Raw genomic sequence first — 19,710 nt, forward strand, 5'->3', positions numbered from 1 at the left:
TTTGGGTGGGGGGGTTGTTGTACGTTATGTTTGTTTTCTCATTTTCAGAGCTTCTTTGAACTCCTCTGAAATATGTGTAGATCTGAGGAACTGACTGGCTAAAGCTCTCAATGAAAATTTCACACTAAAAGATACAAATTTATCTGTTGTTACTGCTGCATATCTGCATTTCGATGTTACACTTGAATAATGCCATCAACACCTGTTTCTAACAAAAAAGGAAAATTTTAAGAACCCAAACTTTTCATTGCTACAGAAACTTTTGTCCAAGTGATGTGTTAGTTATTCTCCCTGAGGCATTTATTTTGGCAGTGTGAACTTCCTTCCCTCTCACAACTCTGCATGAGTGTCACATTCTTTGAGTTTTAATTGACATTTTTGTATCATTATCTCATTGGTTTTTGAATGGATAATTATTATTTGTTTTAAGGAAAAAGATGGAGGATATTTTTTGTTTGCATTGAAAACTAATTGAAATAAGAATGAGGTAAAATGTAAATAGAATATCCCAGATTGTTCATGTTATAGTTATCTCCTTGCTTATATCAGTACCTCATAAAACATTTCCTATTGTATTAAAACACTCCAATGCAAGCTTGAGCAAACAGAGTTAATAGTATCAGGAGTCTTTGAGCCAGCAGTGGGAAGTGTGGGTTGGCCTCAGAAATTAGCTGTAATAAAAGGCACTCCTCACTTTACTTTCTGCTTTTTTCTTCTCTAATAAGCATCAACTAGCATCCAAAAATCTCTGTGAATGAGAAGATGGGGATGGGGAAGAGCAGCATATCGAACCTTTCATCAAAGGGATGTCAAAGCATTCTGCAGCTGAACCTGGGAGGGATATGAATATGTTTATTTTGACAGTTGGAGCAGCACTGAGAGTAAGCAATTTCTTCAAGGTAAAGCACGTTGGGTAAGGAACTCGTGCTGCAAATTCTTTCATCAACTTGTTCAACAGTCTTTGAACAATTCTCTCCCTCCTTGTTCACTCTTTTATTCCAGATACTTAAAATGGATCCGGGTAGGACGTGACCTTATCCCTTCCACAGTGGCAATAAGGTGATGTTTTTAGATTGGGACTTTCTGTTTCTTTGTTTGGTAGTGGCTTATGCTAAGAAATTGTAAAATAGTTGTTAAAATGATGTAGAGTCCCAGGGCATTCCAGCTATGACCCAGAAATTGTCCAGAGAATTAACCTCCACCATCCTGCCTCCTTTACTATACATTGCAATTATTCTAGAGTTGGGAATTGGCTCCTGTGGGAGCTGCCAGTGCACTGTTTGTGAATGAGAATTTCACTGATTTGTTCCCATTTTGTCAGTTAGATCACAGAATCATACAATCATATAATATCCCGAGTTGGAAGGGACCCATAAGGATCATCCAGTCCAACTCCTCACACCACACAGGTCTACCCAAAAGTTTAGACTATGTGATTAAGTGCACAGTCCAATCTCTTCTTGAATTCAGACAGGCTCAGTGCAGTGACTACACTGGGGAGCCTATTCCAACGCGCAGCCACCCTGTCGGTGAAGAACCTCTTCCTGATGTCTAGTCTAAACCTCCCGTGCCTCAGCTTGACACCATTCCCATGCGTCCTATCACTGGTGTTTATGGAGAATAGGTCACCTGCCTCTCCACTCTCCCTTGCAAGGAAGTTGTAGACCGTGATGAGGTCTCCCCTCAGCCTACTCCAGGCTGAACAGGCCCAGTGACCTCAGCCGCTCCTCATGTTTTCCTCTCCAGGCCTTTCACCATCTTCGTCGGCCTCCTCTGGACACTCTCCAACAGTTTCATGTCCTTTTTGTACTGTGGTGCCCAGAACTGCACACAGTGCTCGAGGTGAGGCCGCACCAGCGCAGAGCAGAGAGGGACAATCACTTCCCTTGACCTACTAGCGATGCCGTGCTTGATGCACCCCAGGATACGGTTGGCCCTCCTGGCTGCCAGGGCACACTGCTGGCTCCTATTCAACTTGCTGTCAACCACGACCCCCAGATCCCTCTCTGCGGGGCTGCTCTCCAGCGTTTTGTTGCCCAGTCTGTACGTATAGCCAGGGTTGCCCCGTCCCAGGTGCAGGACCCAGCACTTGCTTTTGTAAAACTTCATGTGGTTGGTGATTGCCCAGCTCTCCAATCTGTCCAGATCTCTCTGCAAGGCCTTTCCACCCTCAGCCGAGTCCACAACTCCTCCAATTTTTTTTTTATAAAAACATTGAAGAGGACTGGCCCTAAAATGGAGCCTTGAGGGACCCCACTAGTGACCATCCACCTGATGTGGCCCCATTTACCACAACCCTTTGAGCCCTGCCTGTCAGCCAAGTGCTGACCCATCGTCTGATGTTTTTGTTTAGCTGTATGCTGGACATTTTGTCCAGTAGGATCCTATGGGAAACTGTGTCAAAAGCTTTGCTGAAGACCAAAAAGATCACATCAGCTGGTTTCCCTTGATCGACTAGATGGCTGATCTTGTCATAAAAGGAAATCAAATTTGTTAGGCAGGACCTACCCCTCATGAACCCATGTTGGCTGGGACCAATGACTGCGTTGTCCCCCAGGTGTGCTTCAATAACTTCAAGGATCATCTTCTCCGTAATTTTACCAGGCACTGACATGACACTGACGAGATCCTGTAGTATAGCTGAGACAGCCACTTTAGTTGCTACCTCAGTAGTAGGAATTGGTAATCTAGCTCCATAACTGCTTTATTTGCTGCCAGAATAATTGTCTTTTTGATTATGCATCAGATCTTTAAAGAAAAGCGTCTAGAGCTATAAGTCTAGAGATGGGCATGCTCCTTTTTAATATTAATATGATCTCATAGTGCTAGAATGAAAAGAATAGAAGTTTATTTCTCCACCCTGTAGAGAAACTGGTTGAGACAATTTGCACATCACAGAGAAGGCGCTCACTGGGAGATCTGGGCTGGAACTCCGGTTTGACTCCCTGTCTGATACCACAGCACTCCACTGCTGCCCCACTGCTAGGTAAGCCACCTGCTGAACCTCGGTGGCCAACAGACCTCTCAGAACCTTCACCTCTTTCCTCCTTAAGCCCCAAAAGTAGGAGTTAATCCTTGCTATTAGCAATTGCAATTAGCTTTTGCACCATTTTTTGTTTATCTTTCCTCCCCGTTTTGGGAACAAAAGCTGATCTTTAAAAACAAACTCTGTCGGCACTGGTAAACAGTAATTGTGATGACCACTAGTGCCAATACTGTTAAAGAGGAAGTTGGAAAATTCTTAAATACCAAGCAAGTGTTAGTATCTGGCTTCTTTTAGAAGGGGAGGGGGAGCTTATGCAATCACTTCCATCTTCGGGGGAGGAAAAGGCTGGATTTGGTACTTCCCTTGTCACAACCTCTCATCTTCTTTGCAAATGCTAATAGAAGAATTGTCTGTGCCCTGTGACTTGTTCCCGGGGGACTCTGCAAATGGCAGGGTAGCGTTCCATGGCCTCTGAACGGAGGAGGAGTGAGGCTGCTTTAAGCAGGATGGCTGGAGCAGCCACACCGGGGCTATCCTGAGACGCTGAATCATGCAGTCTTCAAGGAGCAACACAGAGCACAACCTTGTACATTTTCTAGCTTGGCAGATAGCTGATTAACAATATTAACTCTTGCCGTGCAGGTGTCTCAGTTGGTGCAAGAACAAGTGGTGTTACTGTGGAGAGATAAATAGTTTCCTCGTGAAACAGTTTGAGGATTGCTAGTCTCATACTTAGGCCCTGAGCCAGGCTTCACTTGCTAGGCTTTAAATGTACAAGAGCTGTCTCGCTGTCATTTGCTTGTATTAACAATGCAGAAATAGCTGTTCCCAAGGCTATCTTTCCCCCAGTGACATGGATATGTTGGAGTTGAGGCTGACGTAGCATGTGTGGTCAGCACCTTTTCACTAGTCACCTCTATGTAAGGTGGGCCCTTTCCATGCAGAGGTGCAGCGACTTTGATGTGGCTGCATTCAGCTCATGTTGAACCAAACCCAGATTTGACAGGTTCAATTAGCTCTAGCTATAGCAAAGCTGAGGGTGCAAAGAGGACTAATTTATTTTTAAAGTTCTTATATTTAAATGGCAGCTCAGGAAGCACACATTTTTCGTCCTTAGATGAATAAGGATCTAAAGAATAAACACAAACAAACAGCAGAAAACTTCCTGACTAAACAGAACGTACCTTCCCAGAGTAGTAAACTGTGAACTGGCGAAGTACAGTTTCCACAAAAATACATGTGCCTTGATATTCTGATGGGAAAGCCTTAAACTTCCATGTTTCTAGTTATTTTCATCACAATGGAAAACACTCCAGGTACCAACCCCCAATTTGGTGGTGGTTCTGGGTTTTGGAAGACTGTTTTTGTTGTAAATTCACCAGTGTAAATTTTGAAGCTACCACTAAGATACAAGGATATAATTTTAAAATATCTTTATAGATGCTTAACAGAATTCCCTCACTCTGCCCTCTCCCTGTACAACTTGTGCTGCTCTAGTTTTATAACACTATGATGAAATTAGTTATATAGGAAAAATAGGTTGTGTACGGAGAAACAGTGCAGTAACAAAACCTTTTTGTGGTCAGCATGGTGGCTTGGTGCCCTGGAAGGGCTGGAAATAAATAAATAAGTAAATAAATACTGTGCTCAGAGTTTTAAAAACATTTTGGAATTCAAAGAACCCAGCTTTTGCTCTACACAGAGTCTTTGGCGATCTGAACAGCTTTGTCACTGTGTTAGCTGATTAAGTCGAATTAGAATTTGACTCTGCATGTTTTGATGTAACTTGTCACAAACATATTCCCCGAGACTAGCAGAATGCCTAGTTGTTGTTTTCTTCTTTTCCCTAATAGAAGGGTTTATTCTTACAACTTCAGCTGTAGATGTTTCAGTCATTCAGAAGCAGTAGCTGGTTTCTGCATCACTGAAAGCACGGTCTCTGTGAACAGTGGGCTTGTACAGGAAGATGGCTAATTCTGCGTTCTAGTACAGAAAGCCGTTCAGTTAATAGCCTCACTGTGCTTTTAAGCTGGCTGGAAGACTCCATTATCTGTAACTGGCTTTTTTAGACATGACATGTTTGCTTTATTGCAGATTGTAGAAGTCTGGGAACAAAGGAAAAAAAAATACTTGTGGGATTTGTTTGATTAGGTATTATTGAAGTGGTCAGATGAAGCTAATCTTGTTGACTTCCTGTTCAGCAAGCAGTAAACTGATGAGTCTCCACTAAAGTTATGTTGCAGGCAATTGTGAAGAGTAAGAGCAGTACCCCTTTCAAGGTAGTGTAACAACATGTTAGAAATCTCATTTTAAAATGGGCTTGAAATAAAAAGTAACACTACAGAGATTTTTAACCATTTTTTTTAAGATGGCTGTAAGAACAGTACAGAACAATGTCTTGCACTCAGATTATTTTCAAGTGTTCATATTACAGCAATCTTATAGTATCTATTTACTACAGACAAACATGGAAGAAAAGGCCTGTGTCTTGCAGTGGAGTGGTTTAAATACAAGGAGGAACCCAATTCTATTTTATATTGTTTTCCAGCTAAGCTTGTTACATACTGTTAATTTTTTCCTTCAGCTTTAACAAAGCGAAGTTGCAGCTTCAACAGGAAAGTGTGCTAAAATAAAGAGCAGGCTATCACACAGCTGGCCCGTATTTCCACACCCAGTCCCTCTAAAGTGGGAGGGACTGCATTAGTTAAACATTAAGCCATTTTAGAATATTTTAAGAGTTTAGTTTATGCTTCACAAAGCACTTTCTGCCCACTAGGAATCATCATAATCTATGGATCTTTTCCCATCTAGGTCAGCAGCTTGTACCTTGCCTAGCTACTTAGATGGGGTTACTATCTGGTGGTAGCTCATTGGCCCATGCCAAGTAAATAGTTGCACAATTCCAGTCACATCATCATTCTCTCAAAAGTACATGGAGGTACATTAGGCAAAAGACATTGAGAACAAGGGACAGGTTGCTTTCAAACCCTTTCAATTTGATTTAAAGCCAGCCAGAAACATGTAATCATCTAGCAAGAAACCTGACTTAACCAAAACCAGTGGCAGGTCGTAGAAACAGACCAACACTTGCTACTGTTTTTGCACAACTGACTAGTCAGGACTGCCTCCAAAGCTCAATAATCTCCACGCTGATTTATGTTTTCATACAAAAAATTTAATAAATATTACTTTTCAAGATTTATTGCCAGGAACAACACAAAGATGCATTTTCATATAACACTAATATCACAATACAAGGTATCTTCATGATCTCAGTGGTTAACCACTGAGATTTCTATGTTTATAAGCCTTTTGATCTTAAACATTGTAATAGCACTTTGATTTCCTCACTTGTTAAGGCGGGCAGTGTAATCTATGGCAAACCTACACAGTGATCTTACTGGACATTCTACTGTTCAAGTATTCAACAACTAGCTTATTAGAATACTCCCTAAATGCAGTAGATTACAAAAAAGTCAAATCTACAAGTGGTTCAGTATTACATATTCATGGTGAAAAAAATAATCAGAATTTACAAAATAAGATTGCTGTGTTTCCAACTTCACACGCTAATTTGATATTTTAATTACATGCAACCACTCACATTTCATCTACATAAAGTAATAGCTCAGTTTTGTTCCCTTAAACTGCTTCTTAGCAGATTATCTGCCTGTCACTCGTTTTCAAGTCTAAAGCAGCAAAAAAATTTTCTAGTCTAATTATCTAAACTGCCTCAGTCAGTAATTACAAATAGTCTTAAAGTGATACTATGGAAGGTGTTTCAAACATTTGACATTGTACAAAAACCAGCATCAAGGCATGAAAGCCCATCCTATTAAAAATAAACTATTTTAGAACACCTTAGTTTTGGCATATAGGCAACATGTAACAAGAAAATAAATTCAAAATAAAGAAGCCACAAGCTTACAATGCTATCAAAAACCTTCAACTCTAAACACATACATATAAATAAAAAGGAATGATATTTTAAGGCTCTTGATTATTAAGTTAATAAATCAAATATACACAGTGATTAATAAAAAAGAATTATTTACATATCTATACAAACTTCTATTTTTGACACATTTTCCTCTTTAAATTCTTCATTTACCAGCAACTGCTGACAAGTTCCCCCCACCCCACCCCCAACAAAAATACAATAAAAAAATAAATAATAAACTTATTTTTGATAGTTGCTGTGGTTCCGAGCTGCAAAGGCACTTTCAAATACAGAACTAGTTGTACATCACCATAAAACCAATATACAAAAAACTCAGATTCAATAAATATAAATAAAAATGTATTATTCTAAAGAAACTGTATAAATTGGAACATCTGGCAGAAAAAAAAAATTAACACTAAGGAAGAGTAATAAGGCTATGTAATACCTTATGAAACATTTCCATGATGTATCAGCTACAGCTGAATTTACATTAGGGCACTTTTGACTAGTTTTGCATAGATGTGAAATGCAGCACTTGGTATTCCAGCCAACCACAGCAACTATCATTGCCAGTGTAAGCCAGCTTGTCAAAACTTAAATTAACACAGGGATTCTAAGTAAATAATAGCCTTAGACTCAAATATTACACAACAGTTTAAGAACTACAAGCTCTTGAGTGCCTTTATAATGATATTTAAAGGCCCTGCATGGCAGCACCCAAGTGTCTGCTATACAATGTACTCCATTCTATTTAAACTTTGTGCACTTTCCAAGTCTCTGTTGTCTTGTTTATTTGTCCAGTTTGGGTGTTTTGTAGGTGTGCTGTTGGGTGGCTTTTCATCTCTGTCTACCAAAGTGTACGCTGGCTGCTTGGCAAATCGGGCCTTCTGCTGGTGTTTGTCCATGTCATCTTCCTCCACTTCTGAATTGTGCGTCCTTATTTTGGCAATTTTAGAGTTTTTGTTTTCATAGTCTTTAATTGGGACAGTGTTTGCTCCATGTTTCTCGATGGGGTTTTTTATCTGGTTCAGCTGCTCCCTTACATTGTTGGTAGTGTTGTCATCAGATGCTGTGTGAGTATGGCTGCTCTGCTTTCTGCGTTTTCGAATGCACCAATAAAAAACAGTTACCAGGCAACAGATCCAGGCTACTGTTAAGACTGAGCTCAGTAATGGCACCAAAAAATCTGGAAGAGATACGAGACCAGTTAACCCTGCTGCAAACAAAGTGTTCTAGTCAAGGCTTTTCACAAAAGAGAAATCTCAGTTCTTAAGCCTTATTTATACATTGGGGTCCAGACAGTAATGTAAGGATAATCTCAGCTCTTTTAGAATATGGGGTGTTTAAAGTGAATTTAGTATTCTGAATACTGACTGACAGCCCCCATGGAAGAAGTCCTCCTCTCACCCCCAGAGCCAGTCATTGCAGGCACTGCTGCACTGCCCTGCCATGGCTCTCCTGGCCTGCGGGTCAATTGGCTGTGGTCCCACTCAAGTTATTTCTCCATTTGTGGCTGGCCGTAAGATGCCTTTGCCTGCCTGGTGCTAAAGGGGAACTAGTTGGATGCTTTTGACTCTGACATTTAATTCATCACATCTGGACAGTGTCATCACCGGGTCAATACATGGAAACTTTCAGAGCCAGCTAGACTTCAGTTCCTTTCTTCCTCCTTGTTTCTCCATGGAGAGGGCTGTAGACCTTTTAAGGGGTTAAGCCACTGTTCTAGAGCATTTACAGAACACTTTTTTTTTTAAATGCTATTTAAAGTAGTAAGATCCTGGTGCAAAACCTCCTTGTTGTTCCCACTTAACAGGGCCAACAGGCAGAGAAACTCAGAGTTGCTACAGATCTCAAAAGTAAGAAAAGCTTCACCTGCTTTGAAAGGCTATTCTAGTCATGAAGAACGTACGAGTTCTTGGAGACGGAGGAAAACTTACCTGTTTTGTTTTTAACTGGTCGCCGTTGTACTCTGACTTCCGCGACTGCAGCAATTAGTGTGTTGTTTCCATCACGCTTACTGACAAGGTCAATAATCTTATCTGTGATTTCTTTGATTGGGTTTTCATCTTCACCTATATCTTCAGCAGACTAAATAAGAAGTCATGCAATTAACACCAAATGCCAAATCAGATGTGTGGGTAATCTGCTATTTATAAACTTTCACAATCAGTTAAGCTTCTCAGTACTTTTCACACTTAAAACAACAACCAAAAACAGAAACAAAACAAAAATCTCAGCCACAGGCAGAAACTAATATTGCAAAATTTCTGTCCTCATCCTTAAAACAAAGGAAACAAAAAGCAGAGCTCAAGAGAACATAATAGAAAGTGTTTCAGTCCCTTATTACAGTTGCTAACAGAGGGTAGCTTTCAGGTATGCACATGTATCAGGATTTCTTCCCTGTTCTTGAAAGAGAACTGGGATGGAAACTGAACCGTGAGAAGTACTGACAAAGCCAGGAATTACAACTTTCATGAAATCCACATGTTATACTTACATCCAAGCAATTAACTACTATGACATTTAAACATATTCCAGGAATACTTACTATAGCAACATGTATTTCGTTGTTTGCCAAGTGCGAAGGCTCGCAGGTAATATAGATAGAATATTCAACAGAAACATTCTTCAGAATATTCAGATTCCTCAATTCACTGCAAATGTGTTCTGTGGTAAGGCCCTGGAGGAGACAAAGTGTTGTGTGTTTTTTTTTTTAAATATACATGCACATGAATACACACAGAATTTATATCTATACGTAAGTATATACAGTGATATACATTTTATTATACATATAAAAAATAAAATATACTGGCTTACATCAAGGCGGAGTTTGCCCTGAAGTAACAGTTCAAGGGAGGGGGGTGAGGGTGTAAAATTCCCTCCAAACCAGCTTTTGTTCTTCTCTGAACACAAGAACATTTAGGGTAGAACTTTGTATTAAGCCTTCTATACCTTCTGTTTTCTTTGATAATGAAGGAGCATCAGCTTTTACTCTACTTTTAGCAGTCAAGTAAGTTGTTTCACACTAGGGAAACAAGCACTTGTGGGCCACAGCATACTGAGTTATGTTTGGCTACTTACCGGTGCCATCATTTCCTTATTAAAGGTAAAGGTGATGTTGGCACAGTTGTCCTGGTAGTAAGAATCAGAATTGCATTTGGTCTTCACAGGTTGTTGATTAGAAGGCCAGCATTCACCCACTGCAGCACAAGGGTGAGTGAAACAGTGGTCTTCTTTAACAGGAACACAAGCATGTCCAGATGGGCATTCGTTATGACCTTTGGCATGTATTACACAAGGTCGAGGACCACACCAAACCTAGAAGAGAATAAATACTGATATAAGTAACCATTGGTTACAGAATGAAGACAGTATAACCCAAAATACGGCATAGTTGTACCTTAGAACAGGTGACTTTTCCATTCAAGCACTGACAGGTATTGCAGTCATCATCCCACTTAGCCCCATCTGGCATTACTCGGACAGTGGTAATGCAAGGCCTTCCTGTAACTGAAGACAGATTTAACAGAATTAAACAGCTTGAGAGAAAAAAAAAGTGGAAAAAAGCCCTCAATATTAAGTTCCTTTAAACCCAGTGATAAGCTTGCTTCTTCAATAAACATGGTATTTGCTTTAAACCAACAATAACCAAGCACTCTTCCCAGCCCCCACACAACTGCAACACTGTTAACATGCAATTATACAGGTCTTGCTACAAGCAATATGACCAGCTATGACATCTGAAATACCTTCTTGGCATCCTGGACCACTGCGACCTGGTGGGCAAATGCAACGGTAACCGTTAATTTCATCTATGCAAGTAGCCCCAAAGGCACAGGGTGAAGACTGGCATTCATTGATGTCTATGATGGGAAGGAAAAGGGAAAAAAGAGTTACTCTATATACTTTTATTTCAACAGAAAGAAAACTTAGAGGGATTCACCTACTGGAGCTTTATGTTTACTTTCTAGTGTCTACCCAGGGACAGATTCTTAGCAGCACCAGCAACATCTTGGAGCAACTTCTTTGAAGTTTCTGCTGCATGGCACTAACAAAGATCAAAACCTGACCGCTACGGCTACTTAAGCTTTTCAAGGGCAAGGACACATTCCTTCTCACACTAACATGCATCCTCTCCTACCCAATTCTTCAACTGACAGTAGTGTTAAACCCCTTCCAGTTGTATTGCTACTACCAAACTTCTATTGCCATGGCTGTTACTTAAAAAATAGTATTATGTCCTCGTACCTGTAATTATTATTAAATTACAGGGAAGTACATACATCACCTCAGGGCTTGTAGGTAGATTATTAATTGACAAGGTTTTTGGCTAGCACGCTTTCATGTCAAACACAAATCTGTGCCACACAAACACATTCTAACTTGGAAGACCATCTTGAAGGGTATTTTGCCCACCAAGAGGCTTCAGCTTTAGCTGAACGGAATTCAATATTTCTTTCATTTCCAGTGTAATTCCTGCCCTTCCCTACATCCTCTACAGATTTGGATACAAGTAGAGAAGACATAGGACATCTATCATAAATCTGATCTACCACTTAATTAAGTTGATTGTTTTGCAACAAGATTTAAGCAACAGAAAAATCAAAGTAGAGAGCCATCGAAGCACTTACTGATCCTGCAGTCAGGACCTGCAAAGCCTGGGGCGCACTCACAGCGGTACCAGTTGTCTCCATCCACACAAGTGCCACTATTGTAACTACAAAGAAAAGTAATTATGCGCATTAAAAAAACCACTACGAATAAATAGAATCTGGAATTTTAAGAAAACAAAAAAGCAAAAGATGAAAGACAAACATATTCAACTTACCAAGGATGAGGACTGCAGTCATTTGTGTCTGCAAAGTGAAGATAAACAATGTTAAACTTGCAGACTTTGGCTAATACAACTCTACTGACAGTAAAGAATGACTGAACTTCCCCTAATGCCCAAGTTACACGTAGCTCAACTTTAACAAAAATATGCTGAAATTCTCCACTAAATTGATTCCAGGCTTCCACCACAAAATTTGTTAACTACATTGTGGAACACATGTACACAGGAAGAGATTGTTGTAAAAGAATCTAACGGGGAAAAAAAAGTGGAAGCAGACTGAGCTGCTGGTAGAAAAAGAATGTGGGGAGAAAACAAGACAACATCTGTCTCCACTTAACTCATTTGCAACTTTCTCATGCCCAGGTCAAGGCTCTATCACATAAAGTCATTAAAAACAAAGATTCAGGTGATGCTAAAGCCTACATCAAACAAGCTTGCCCTTCTGGTTTCAATCTTGACTCCAAGAGCGACAGGATGAGCTAATGTTCTCATCATGCAGCACTCTGGAAAAGTTCAAGCAGGGATGACTTACTCTGAGTACATGTGGGTCCTTCCCAGCCCTCCTTGCAGACACAAGTGAAAGAATCCCCACTGACTACACAGGTACCTCCATTATGGCAGGGGTTTGGCAGGCAGCTGCTGTTCCTCGCTGTAACAGAAATGAGATTTACCACTACGTTGTTAGAAAGCCCTCAAATCTGAGCCAAGAGCAAAAACTGAGGTCACAGATTCAGTGCTGCATCTGCTTCCTGGTGATTATGCAGAGTATTTACCTATATTACAAGTGGCTCCTTCCCATCCTGCAGGACACATGCACTTGAAAGTGTCCCCCTCATCATAACATGTTCCTCCATTATTGCACGTTGCTTCATCGCACTGGCTGTCACCTACAAAAGACCCAACTATCCTTAATACCTGTGCTTTCTTAATACAATGCAGCAAGTTTAAGCATTGTAACTGAGCACGCCTGTTATGTTTTGGAAGTGCTGAACTTACGGGAGTGGCACGTTTTTCCTTTCCACCCATTTTTACATTCACAGAAGAAATCATTGACCAAGTCTCGGCAAGTTCCTCCATTGTGGCAAGGGTTTTTACTGCAGTCATTAATATCTAGATATATTAAGGAGAAAAAAAAACAAGCTAAGCAGTGTTTACAGAATTGACAAACACTTAATGTCTGAAAGGTGCCTGTTCTATCCCTAACTTGGGCTTGAGTTTCAATCATGGATTAAATGCTTAGGTCAGTGTATTAAAGCTTTAAGCACTGTCATAGACATGAGGAATATTTCACCTTGTTCCTCCATTTGTTTTCATTTTGTTTCAGTAAACAAGAAGTGAAAAGGTCTATTATGTAAACTATCCCATCAGTCAGGATAGGAGTTGAGTGCTTACTCCTCTTCCATCTGAGACTGAGGAAACAAACGTGACATACAGATATGCCCTTCCTAAAACAGCATTCTACACGAAGGGTTTCTTACAGGAAGTCAAGGGTACAGCAAAAAACTTGAACAGTAGGAGAGCCAGGTTCCACTCTGAGGGTGGTGTGGTAATTTGGGTTTAGTTCTCATTCAAATACATGTGACTCAGTGGAAAAAAAGATGACGATGTCCTCTGCAGCACTGGTAGCAAAGTTTGTTAAGTTGGCATTGTTTGCTATTGTCTGAAAGACAGTATAGGCCATTCTTTCCTGATACATCTTCAAGAGTTCTTATTGCAAAGAATGGTTAACTTACTTGTTTCACAATACGTTCCTTCCCATCCATCACTACAAATACATTTGTAGGAGTTGATGCCATCGATACAAGTGCCACCATTTTTACAGGGGTTGCTTTCACAGTCATTAATATCTGCAACAGTTTGGAGGAGAGGAGAAAAGAGAAGATAAAAAACCAGCACATCAAACTGGAAGTATAGCTACTGGAAGTTATCTTCTCATTGAAGACTATTTGCTGCTACTCCCACTTCTCCTTTTGAGAGCATGGGTAAGCAAGATAAAAGTTAATAAGATAAAAAGCTCTAAAACAATGCAGAGATGAAGCAGTGAGCCCATCACTCAGCAATTTGCTATTAAAAAGTAAAAATTAAGAAATCAGGAGTCCTTAAGATCCTTGTTAAACCCCGCTATTAGATACCTCAGACCTTGCATATACAAGGTTTTTTAAAATATACTTTTCAAGGCCAGAAGGTTCATTAGTGTGAACTTTCCCCAAGGCCTAGCAAATTCCAATCTGCCTCGCCCAACCAGGATATGAAAACTTAACACAGTTCCAAGGTTCACTGTGTTAGAAGAAAACCTTTGAGTAATCTGGGAGGAAAGGATGGAATAGTTTTCCAAGAACAGTACGGGACAGTAAAACATGTCTTTTTAGCTCTTACTCTCATGACAGTAGGTGCCAGTGAATCCTTTGTTGCATTCACATGTAAATTTTCCACCTGCTTGGCTCTTGCATTTTCCATGAGGACCACAGACATTTGAAGAAATGTAACGAACCCCTTCTGGTGTGCTGTTAGAAGCCACTGCCACTGTACAGCTGTCAATTACTGTAGAATAAAAACAGAGACCTGAGCGAGGATTGCCCATTCTATCCGATTTCTTAAATTAATAGCAACATCTTTATTTCCAGTGATGGATGTTTAAAAGACAGGCATATGCCTGCAGCTTTACAGTAAAAACACAATACCAAGTATTTGTGCATAAAGTAATCAGTGTCTTATCCAAGGTTAGCTGGACCACTTCCACGGCCAAAAATATATACAGTAAAGTGGCCTATTTAAAGCATATACTTTAAAGATCTTTTAAAGAGCTGCTATTTACAAATAGCGCTCATCTTTTCACACAAACAGAAGCATAAAACACGGCAAAATTCAAGCTTTTTATACAAAATCTACTCCACTCATTCCCCTACTGCAGCTGCGCTACAGCTTTGGCCAGGGGACAGGCAGAAACTGTTGTCTGTCGTTCCCATTCACCTGCGACGAAACACAAACCTTCACAAGGCGTTGTGCGGCAGTGATCTTTCAGGTGGGAGCAGTTTTTGCCTTCATAGTCTTCAGGGCAGTTACAGAAATAGTCCATAGCAAGATTGAAGCACTGGGCGCCGTTCTGGCAAGGATTTGGCTCACAATAATCTATGTCCAGCTGTACGCAGTGCAGAAAAAGGAAAGGGAAATAAAAATGGAAAAAAAAAGAGGGGGGGTAAGAAAGGGGAAAGGCTGAGTGAGACAGAAGTTTTATCATAGCTTTCGCTCACTATGACAAGCAGACATTGTGGAATCTGACCTTTTTATCTACTGCCTCAATGACTTGTTCATAACGCACAGAGTTTAGTTAGACTTGCAACTATTTCAACAGACAGCAGTCTTGATATTAAACAGCCCCTGAGAGTTAATAGTTAGCATGCAACAAAACCTGACATGCGAACACTTGCAGTCCCTTCAACAAAAAAAAGAATCTTCAGCAGCCCATGAGAATTTTTTGTTGGTTTCTCCCCCACCCCCCAATATATACTAATCAGTCACTTTCTTGGCAGACTGACAATGATATCAAGCACAACTTATATTATGGTTCACTGGATGCAAGGTATTCAGTGTACAGATCTAAAGTGCTGGTAGAAACACCACTGGCTGAGGGCCTGCTTTTCACCCATGCTTCTTACCTGACAGAGGTTTCCTGAGAAACCAGCGGGACACAGACATTGGAATCCATTGATTTCATCCTGGCAGTGACCCCCATTCATGCAAGGGTTACTCGCACATTCATTGATGTCTTTCTCACAGTGATCTCCTGCATAGCCAGGTGAACAGATGCACCGATAACCATTAACCAAGTCCTGGGAAGGAACAAGAAAGTTTAAAGTTAAGTGTTTTTTTTGCTCTTTCCTTACATATTTTCATTAGAGAGGAGGAAAAAAAAGATTCCAAAAACATATATTCCTACTATGTCTAATAACAACCTAAGAAACTAGCTCAAATTAAAACAAAGCAGGAATATTTAGGGAGTGTGGGTTGCAGAAAAATATCTATACACATACATCAGCCAGTAATAGCTTACTTTCAGAATTCTGAGTAGAACACATTAGTCTACTTTTTAAAGCAGAATATCTATATTTACAGTAGATAGTTTGTACAATTAGCCCATTCACTGGTGACACTGGCAGTGAAAATGAGTTCTTTATTGCAGTTCTATTCTACACATAGCCCTACATGCCCCAGTGTGCCATAACCTCTCCCCTTAAAGCAAAGGAGTTATAATTTATACCAGCTAATTGCTATTTTCCACACTACTTGTGTTGAGACTCAAATGTTTTAGTTACTGCTGCAAGTCTCTGGCAAGCCAAAATAAAACAAGAATGTCTTACCCGACAGGATCCTCCATTCTGACATTGTCCACGACAATCATTAATATCTGCAATAAAATTAGTGTAGTAAGAAAGCAAAAAATTATTTACAGTAGATAGAGTTCAAGTTTCTTTAAAACTGCAGCTAGATAAACCTTTTGTCAAGTTTCCCGCATGCCTTCCTTGAGATAAGGTTATTATAATGGGTGGGAACTTTTCCCAATTCTTTTACTAGAAGTAGTGAAACTTCACATCATTGTTTTACTCGCTTTATCGGAATATAGCTATGTTATGGACTAATGAGTCTGATAAAACTGTGTATTTTCATTCCACACCAACTACTCCCTTTCTAAGAGCATTAACTGGTGGGACTCTGTTTAAATGTGAGCTTAGAACTCAGTGGGGTATATACATATACACACACAATTAACCTGTAAGAAACCCGAGGATATAGACGCTTACTTATATCACAGTTGTGGCCAGACCAGCCAGTAATGCAGTCACAATAGTAGCTGCCAATCAGGTTCCTGCAGGAGTTGGCATTGACACAGGGTTTGCCCTCACATTCATTCGCATCTGAAAAACAATGTGAATGGCCAAATGCAGGGCTTGTAGCGTAGGAGGAGAAGAAAAAAGTCTACAGTCTGTTTTCACAGCAATAATCAGCAGTTCATTCAGATCTAAAAAGAACTTGCAATATACAGCTCCGATTAGCATGACTTGAATGAACAAAAGTCAATCATACATCAGTCTCTGAAGTCTCTTTCAATTTCTCTGCAATTAGAACATACAGGCTACGCTAATTATTTGATAATTACCCAGCCACTCATTAAGAGCAACTTCCCCCCCACACACACATCTCAGTCCAACATTTTGAAGGAGTGCTGCAGCCTGGTCATTGGGATTAGCGTGTTGTGTAAAGAATGCAGACAGCTCATTCTTCGTGAGATCATCCACATTTTGGAACCCAGCTGTGAACTCCTTGGCCTGGAGGAGTTGACATGGCTGAAGAGATAGAGCAACTTTCTCACAGGCTGAAGAAAGAAATACATGTGGGGGTGGAACTGGAAGGCACACGCATACACCCTCCCCACTCCAATGCATTTATGATTTCAAGTACTTCTGTTTGGCTTAGTTAACTATTTCCTTCAACATGCATCAAAAGAACTTTAACAGGAAGAAGCCTCTCTATGCCTTGAGACTGTTCTAGGCCCCAGTCCTGCAAACACAAGTTTGGTTTTCTACATTTCTTAGGCTTCGGAACTACAAACATGCCTGAAACAAAGAGCATGACTGCCCTTGCCTGCTAGACAATGAACCTTCCTGCATTTCCCCACCACTCCCCCCCAGCACCTGGAGCAACACAGGATGAAGAAAAAAAGGAGTTCTTACCTAGTTGGCATGTTTTGCCAGTCCACTGAGGTGGGCAAACACACTTAAATCCATCAACCAGATCTTGACAAGTTCCTCCATGACCACAGGGATTTGGAGAACAATCATCAATATCTGTAATGCAGAACAAGGAAAAGCTGAGCTCTGTTACCAAACAGGTAAGTGTCAGTAAGTGATAAATGGTTGCTGCTACTAGGATTTGTCCTGAGGACATGACAGACAACAGGACTTCTGCACAGAATTTCTCTGTCTACTCCAATTTTGGCAAAAAACTTTAAAAAAAGTAATAGTATGACAGGGGAGTTCAAAGTACAATGGTACAATGGAAGAAACTTAACACCCCTGGCCTTTTGGAAGTGGAAGTCAGATTTTGATACAAAGCAGTCTCTCAAAGCAGTATTTTAACAGCTTGCCAGAACACTACCAAATTTTACATTCTGCTTCTCTCCTGAAGCCATTGACCATTCTTTCTCCTCACATTTAACAAAAACCTCAGTACATGCAGAAGAGAAGAGGCTCTACCATGATATGAAATGGCTGCTAAGAACTGATGCTAAAGCTAGGAACGGTTCAGCGGGCTGCCCTGTATGTTTACCAGGGATTAGAGAGACAGATCTAAACAAGCAAGCTAGCACATTTTTAATACAATTTTCAAAGGCCTTACTATCAGTGCAAGTTGGTCCAGCCCAGCCAGGCGCGCACACACACTCAAATCCTGTAGACGTTTCCAAGCAGCTTCCTCCATTGTGGCAAGGATCAGACAGGCAGGCATGCTCCGCTGTGTCAGGATAAAGTATGTCATGGTAGAGACTGTAGCACCTGAAGCCACCCTTGCTCCCGCTACATGCCTCTGCTCTGGATATACCATCACCACCCTTGATGTGCTGCCCGCCTGAGCGAGCAGTAAATCAAAAAGCTACCAGCTAGCAGGAAGCCATCCTCTGTGCTAACTCACCAACCTCCTACCTTGCACCTGTCTGAATCAGAGCCAAACTAGGGAACTTGTCATGATCTCCCTGGCAAGTAGAAGGCTGATGTACAGAGATACAGACTGTTCATGATGAAGCATGAACAAGCAAGCCTGGATCTTTTTAGCGAGCCCAGACATCATAGTTAACATTAAAAATAGATTTTTCCCCTAAAGTCCTAAAGTACATCCAAGCACAGCCACTAAGAACTGGGAAGAACGAACTATCAGTGGCAGTTCAAGGGCTGCATCACTTACCGATTTCACAGTTCTGTCCCGAGTAACCCTCAGGGCAGGAACATTGGTATTTATCAGGGCCAGTGTTGCTGCAGGTACCACCGTTCAAACAGGGTGGGTGGGTTCCACAGTAGTTCAGATCTGCAAAAAGGTGAGGAGCGTTAAAAAGCCACAGCTGAAAAACAACAAACGTTAGCAATTGTGTGCTTTGCTCTATTGCTCTGCAGCCTCAAAGAAGGCTGTGCGTACATGTCTGCACACACAAATAGGACATGACAGAGCAAAGCACATATGCTAACACCACCAGAACTGCAGAGGACACACTGCTAAGTAGCCAAAGGACAAAAACCTCCCACCATCTTTCAGGAGGCTTCTTCCCTTGCTCCTGGGTGTGCTCTCTCCACATTAAGTCTGCCAGTGTTAAAACTGAAGTGTTACACTTGGCTATCCATAAGATTAGCATACCTTTGTCACAGAGCTGACCACCCCAGTTGGTTTCACAGAGGCATTGCCATGGTTCAATGCAAGTGCCATGGACACATCCTGGGTGTGGAATGCACTTATCACAGTACTGGCCTTGCCATCCATACTGACACCTTCATTTAACAGAGGAAAAAAATAATAAAAAAAATCAGAAGAGGAAAACAACTGGAAAAAAAAAAAATCATACAACAAGCCCCTTAGAATTGCTCTGCATAGATAGGACTGTAGAACTCCAAAGTTCGGAGAAAGGCTGGGGAGGTGGGGGAGAAGCTATTCAAGGTTTGTTTGATGGTTTCTTGTAAACAAACATTTTAGTAGTTTTGCCAAGGTCTCTGTAGCTGGCCTCCTGACAAAAGAATAACTGTTCTGAGAGAATCAGCATGAGGCCATTCAGCACAATAATACTCTTGGAGCCTCATTCAAATGGGGCAGAGAGGGTGGGTGTGCACTACAAATCAATCTCTGGGCTTTGACAGGGTGCATTATAAATTTGGGGGGAGCAGGGACGGGGGGGGGGGGGGGGGGGGG

The 19,710-nt window shown here is 40.9% G+C and overlaps 1 protein-coding gene across 1 annotated transcript in view; it reads right to left on the reverse strand.

Annotated features, from left to right (window-relative positions):
* Positions 1 to 5,333: 5,333 nt before the first annotated feature.
* The window catches only part of JAG1 (jagged canonical Notch ligand 1), a 36,954-nt gene continuing 22,577 nt past the window's right edge, over positions 5,334 to 19,710 (reverse strand). Inside the window, exons 6-26 of the mRNA XM_035320347.1 lie at positions 19,165 to 19,295; positions 18,721 to 18,840; positions 18,160 to 18,273; positions 17,496 to 17,609; positions 16,566 to 16,679; positions 16,125 to 16,171; positions 15,423 to 15,596; positions 14,755 to 14,905; positions 14,143 to 14,307; positions 13,500 to 13,613; positions 12,763 to 12,876; positions 12,540 to 12,653; positions 12,299 to 12,415; positions 11,761 to 11,788; positions 11,564 to 11,649; positions 10,682 to 10,795; positions 10,333 to 10,442; positions 10,014 to 10,250; positions 9,478 to 9,609; positions 8,867 to 9,017; positions 5,334 to 8,115 (exon numbers count right to left, since the gene is read on the reverse strand). Of these exons, the coding sequence (XP_035176238.1) occupies positions 7,658 to 8,115; positions 8,867 to 9,017; positions 9,478 to 9,609; positions 10,014 to 10,250; positions 10,333 to 10,442; positions 10,682 to 10,795; positions 11,564 to 11,649; positions 11,761 to 11,788; positions 12,299 to 12,415; positions 12,540 to 12,653; positions 12,763 to 12,876; positions 13,500 to 13,613; positions 14,143 to 14,307; positions 14,755 to 14,905; positions 15,423 to 15,596; positions 16,125 to 16,171; positions 16,566 to 16,679; positions 17,496 to 17,609; positions 18,160 to 18,273; positions 18,721 to 18,840; positions 19,165 to 19,295 (2,905 nt within the window). The 3' untranslated portion in view covers positions 5,334 to 7,657. The remainder of the gene's footprint in view (positions 8,116 to 8,866; positions 9,018 to 9,477; positions 9,610 to 10,013; positions 10,251 to 10,332; positions 10,443 to 10,681; positions 10,796 to 11,563; positions 11,650 to 11,760; positions 11,789 to 12,298; positions 12,416 to 12,539; positions 12,654 to 12,762; positions 12,877 to 13,499; positions 13,614 to 14,142; positions 14,308 to 14,754; positions 14,906 to 15,422; positions 15,597 to 16,124; positions 16,172 to 16,565; positions 16,680 to 17,495; positions 17,610 to 18,159; positions 18,274 to 18,720; positions 18,841 to 19,164; positions 19,296 to 19,710) is intronic.

Source organism: Oxyura jamaicensis, chromosome 3, assembly GCF_011077185.1.
Source record: "Oxyura jamaicensis isolate SHBP4307 breed ruddy duck chromosome 3, BPBGC_Ojam_1.0, whole genome shotgun sequence".
In the NCBI taxonomy this organism is placed as follows: domain Eukaryota; kingdom Metazoa; phylum Chordata; class Aves; order Anseriformes; family Anatidae; genus Oxyura; species Oxyura jamaicensis.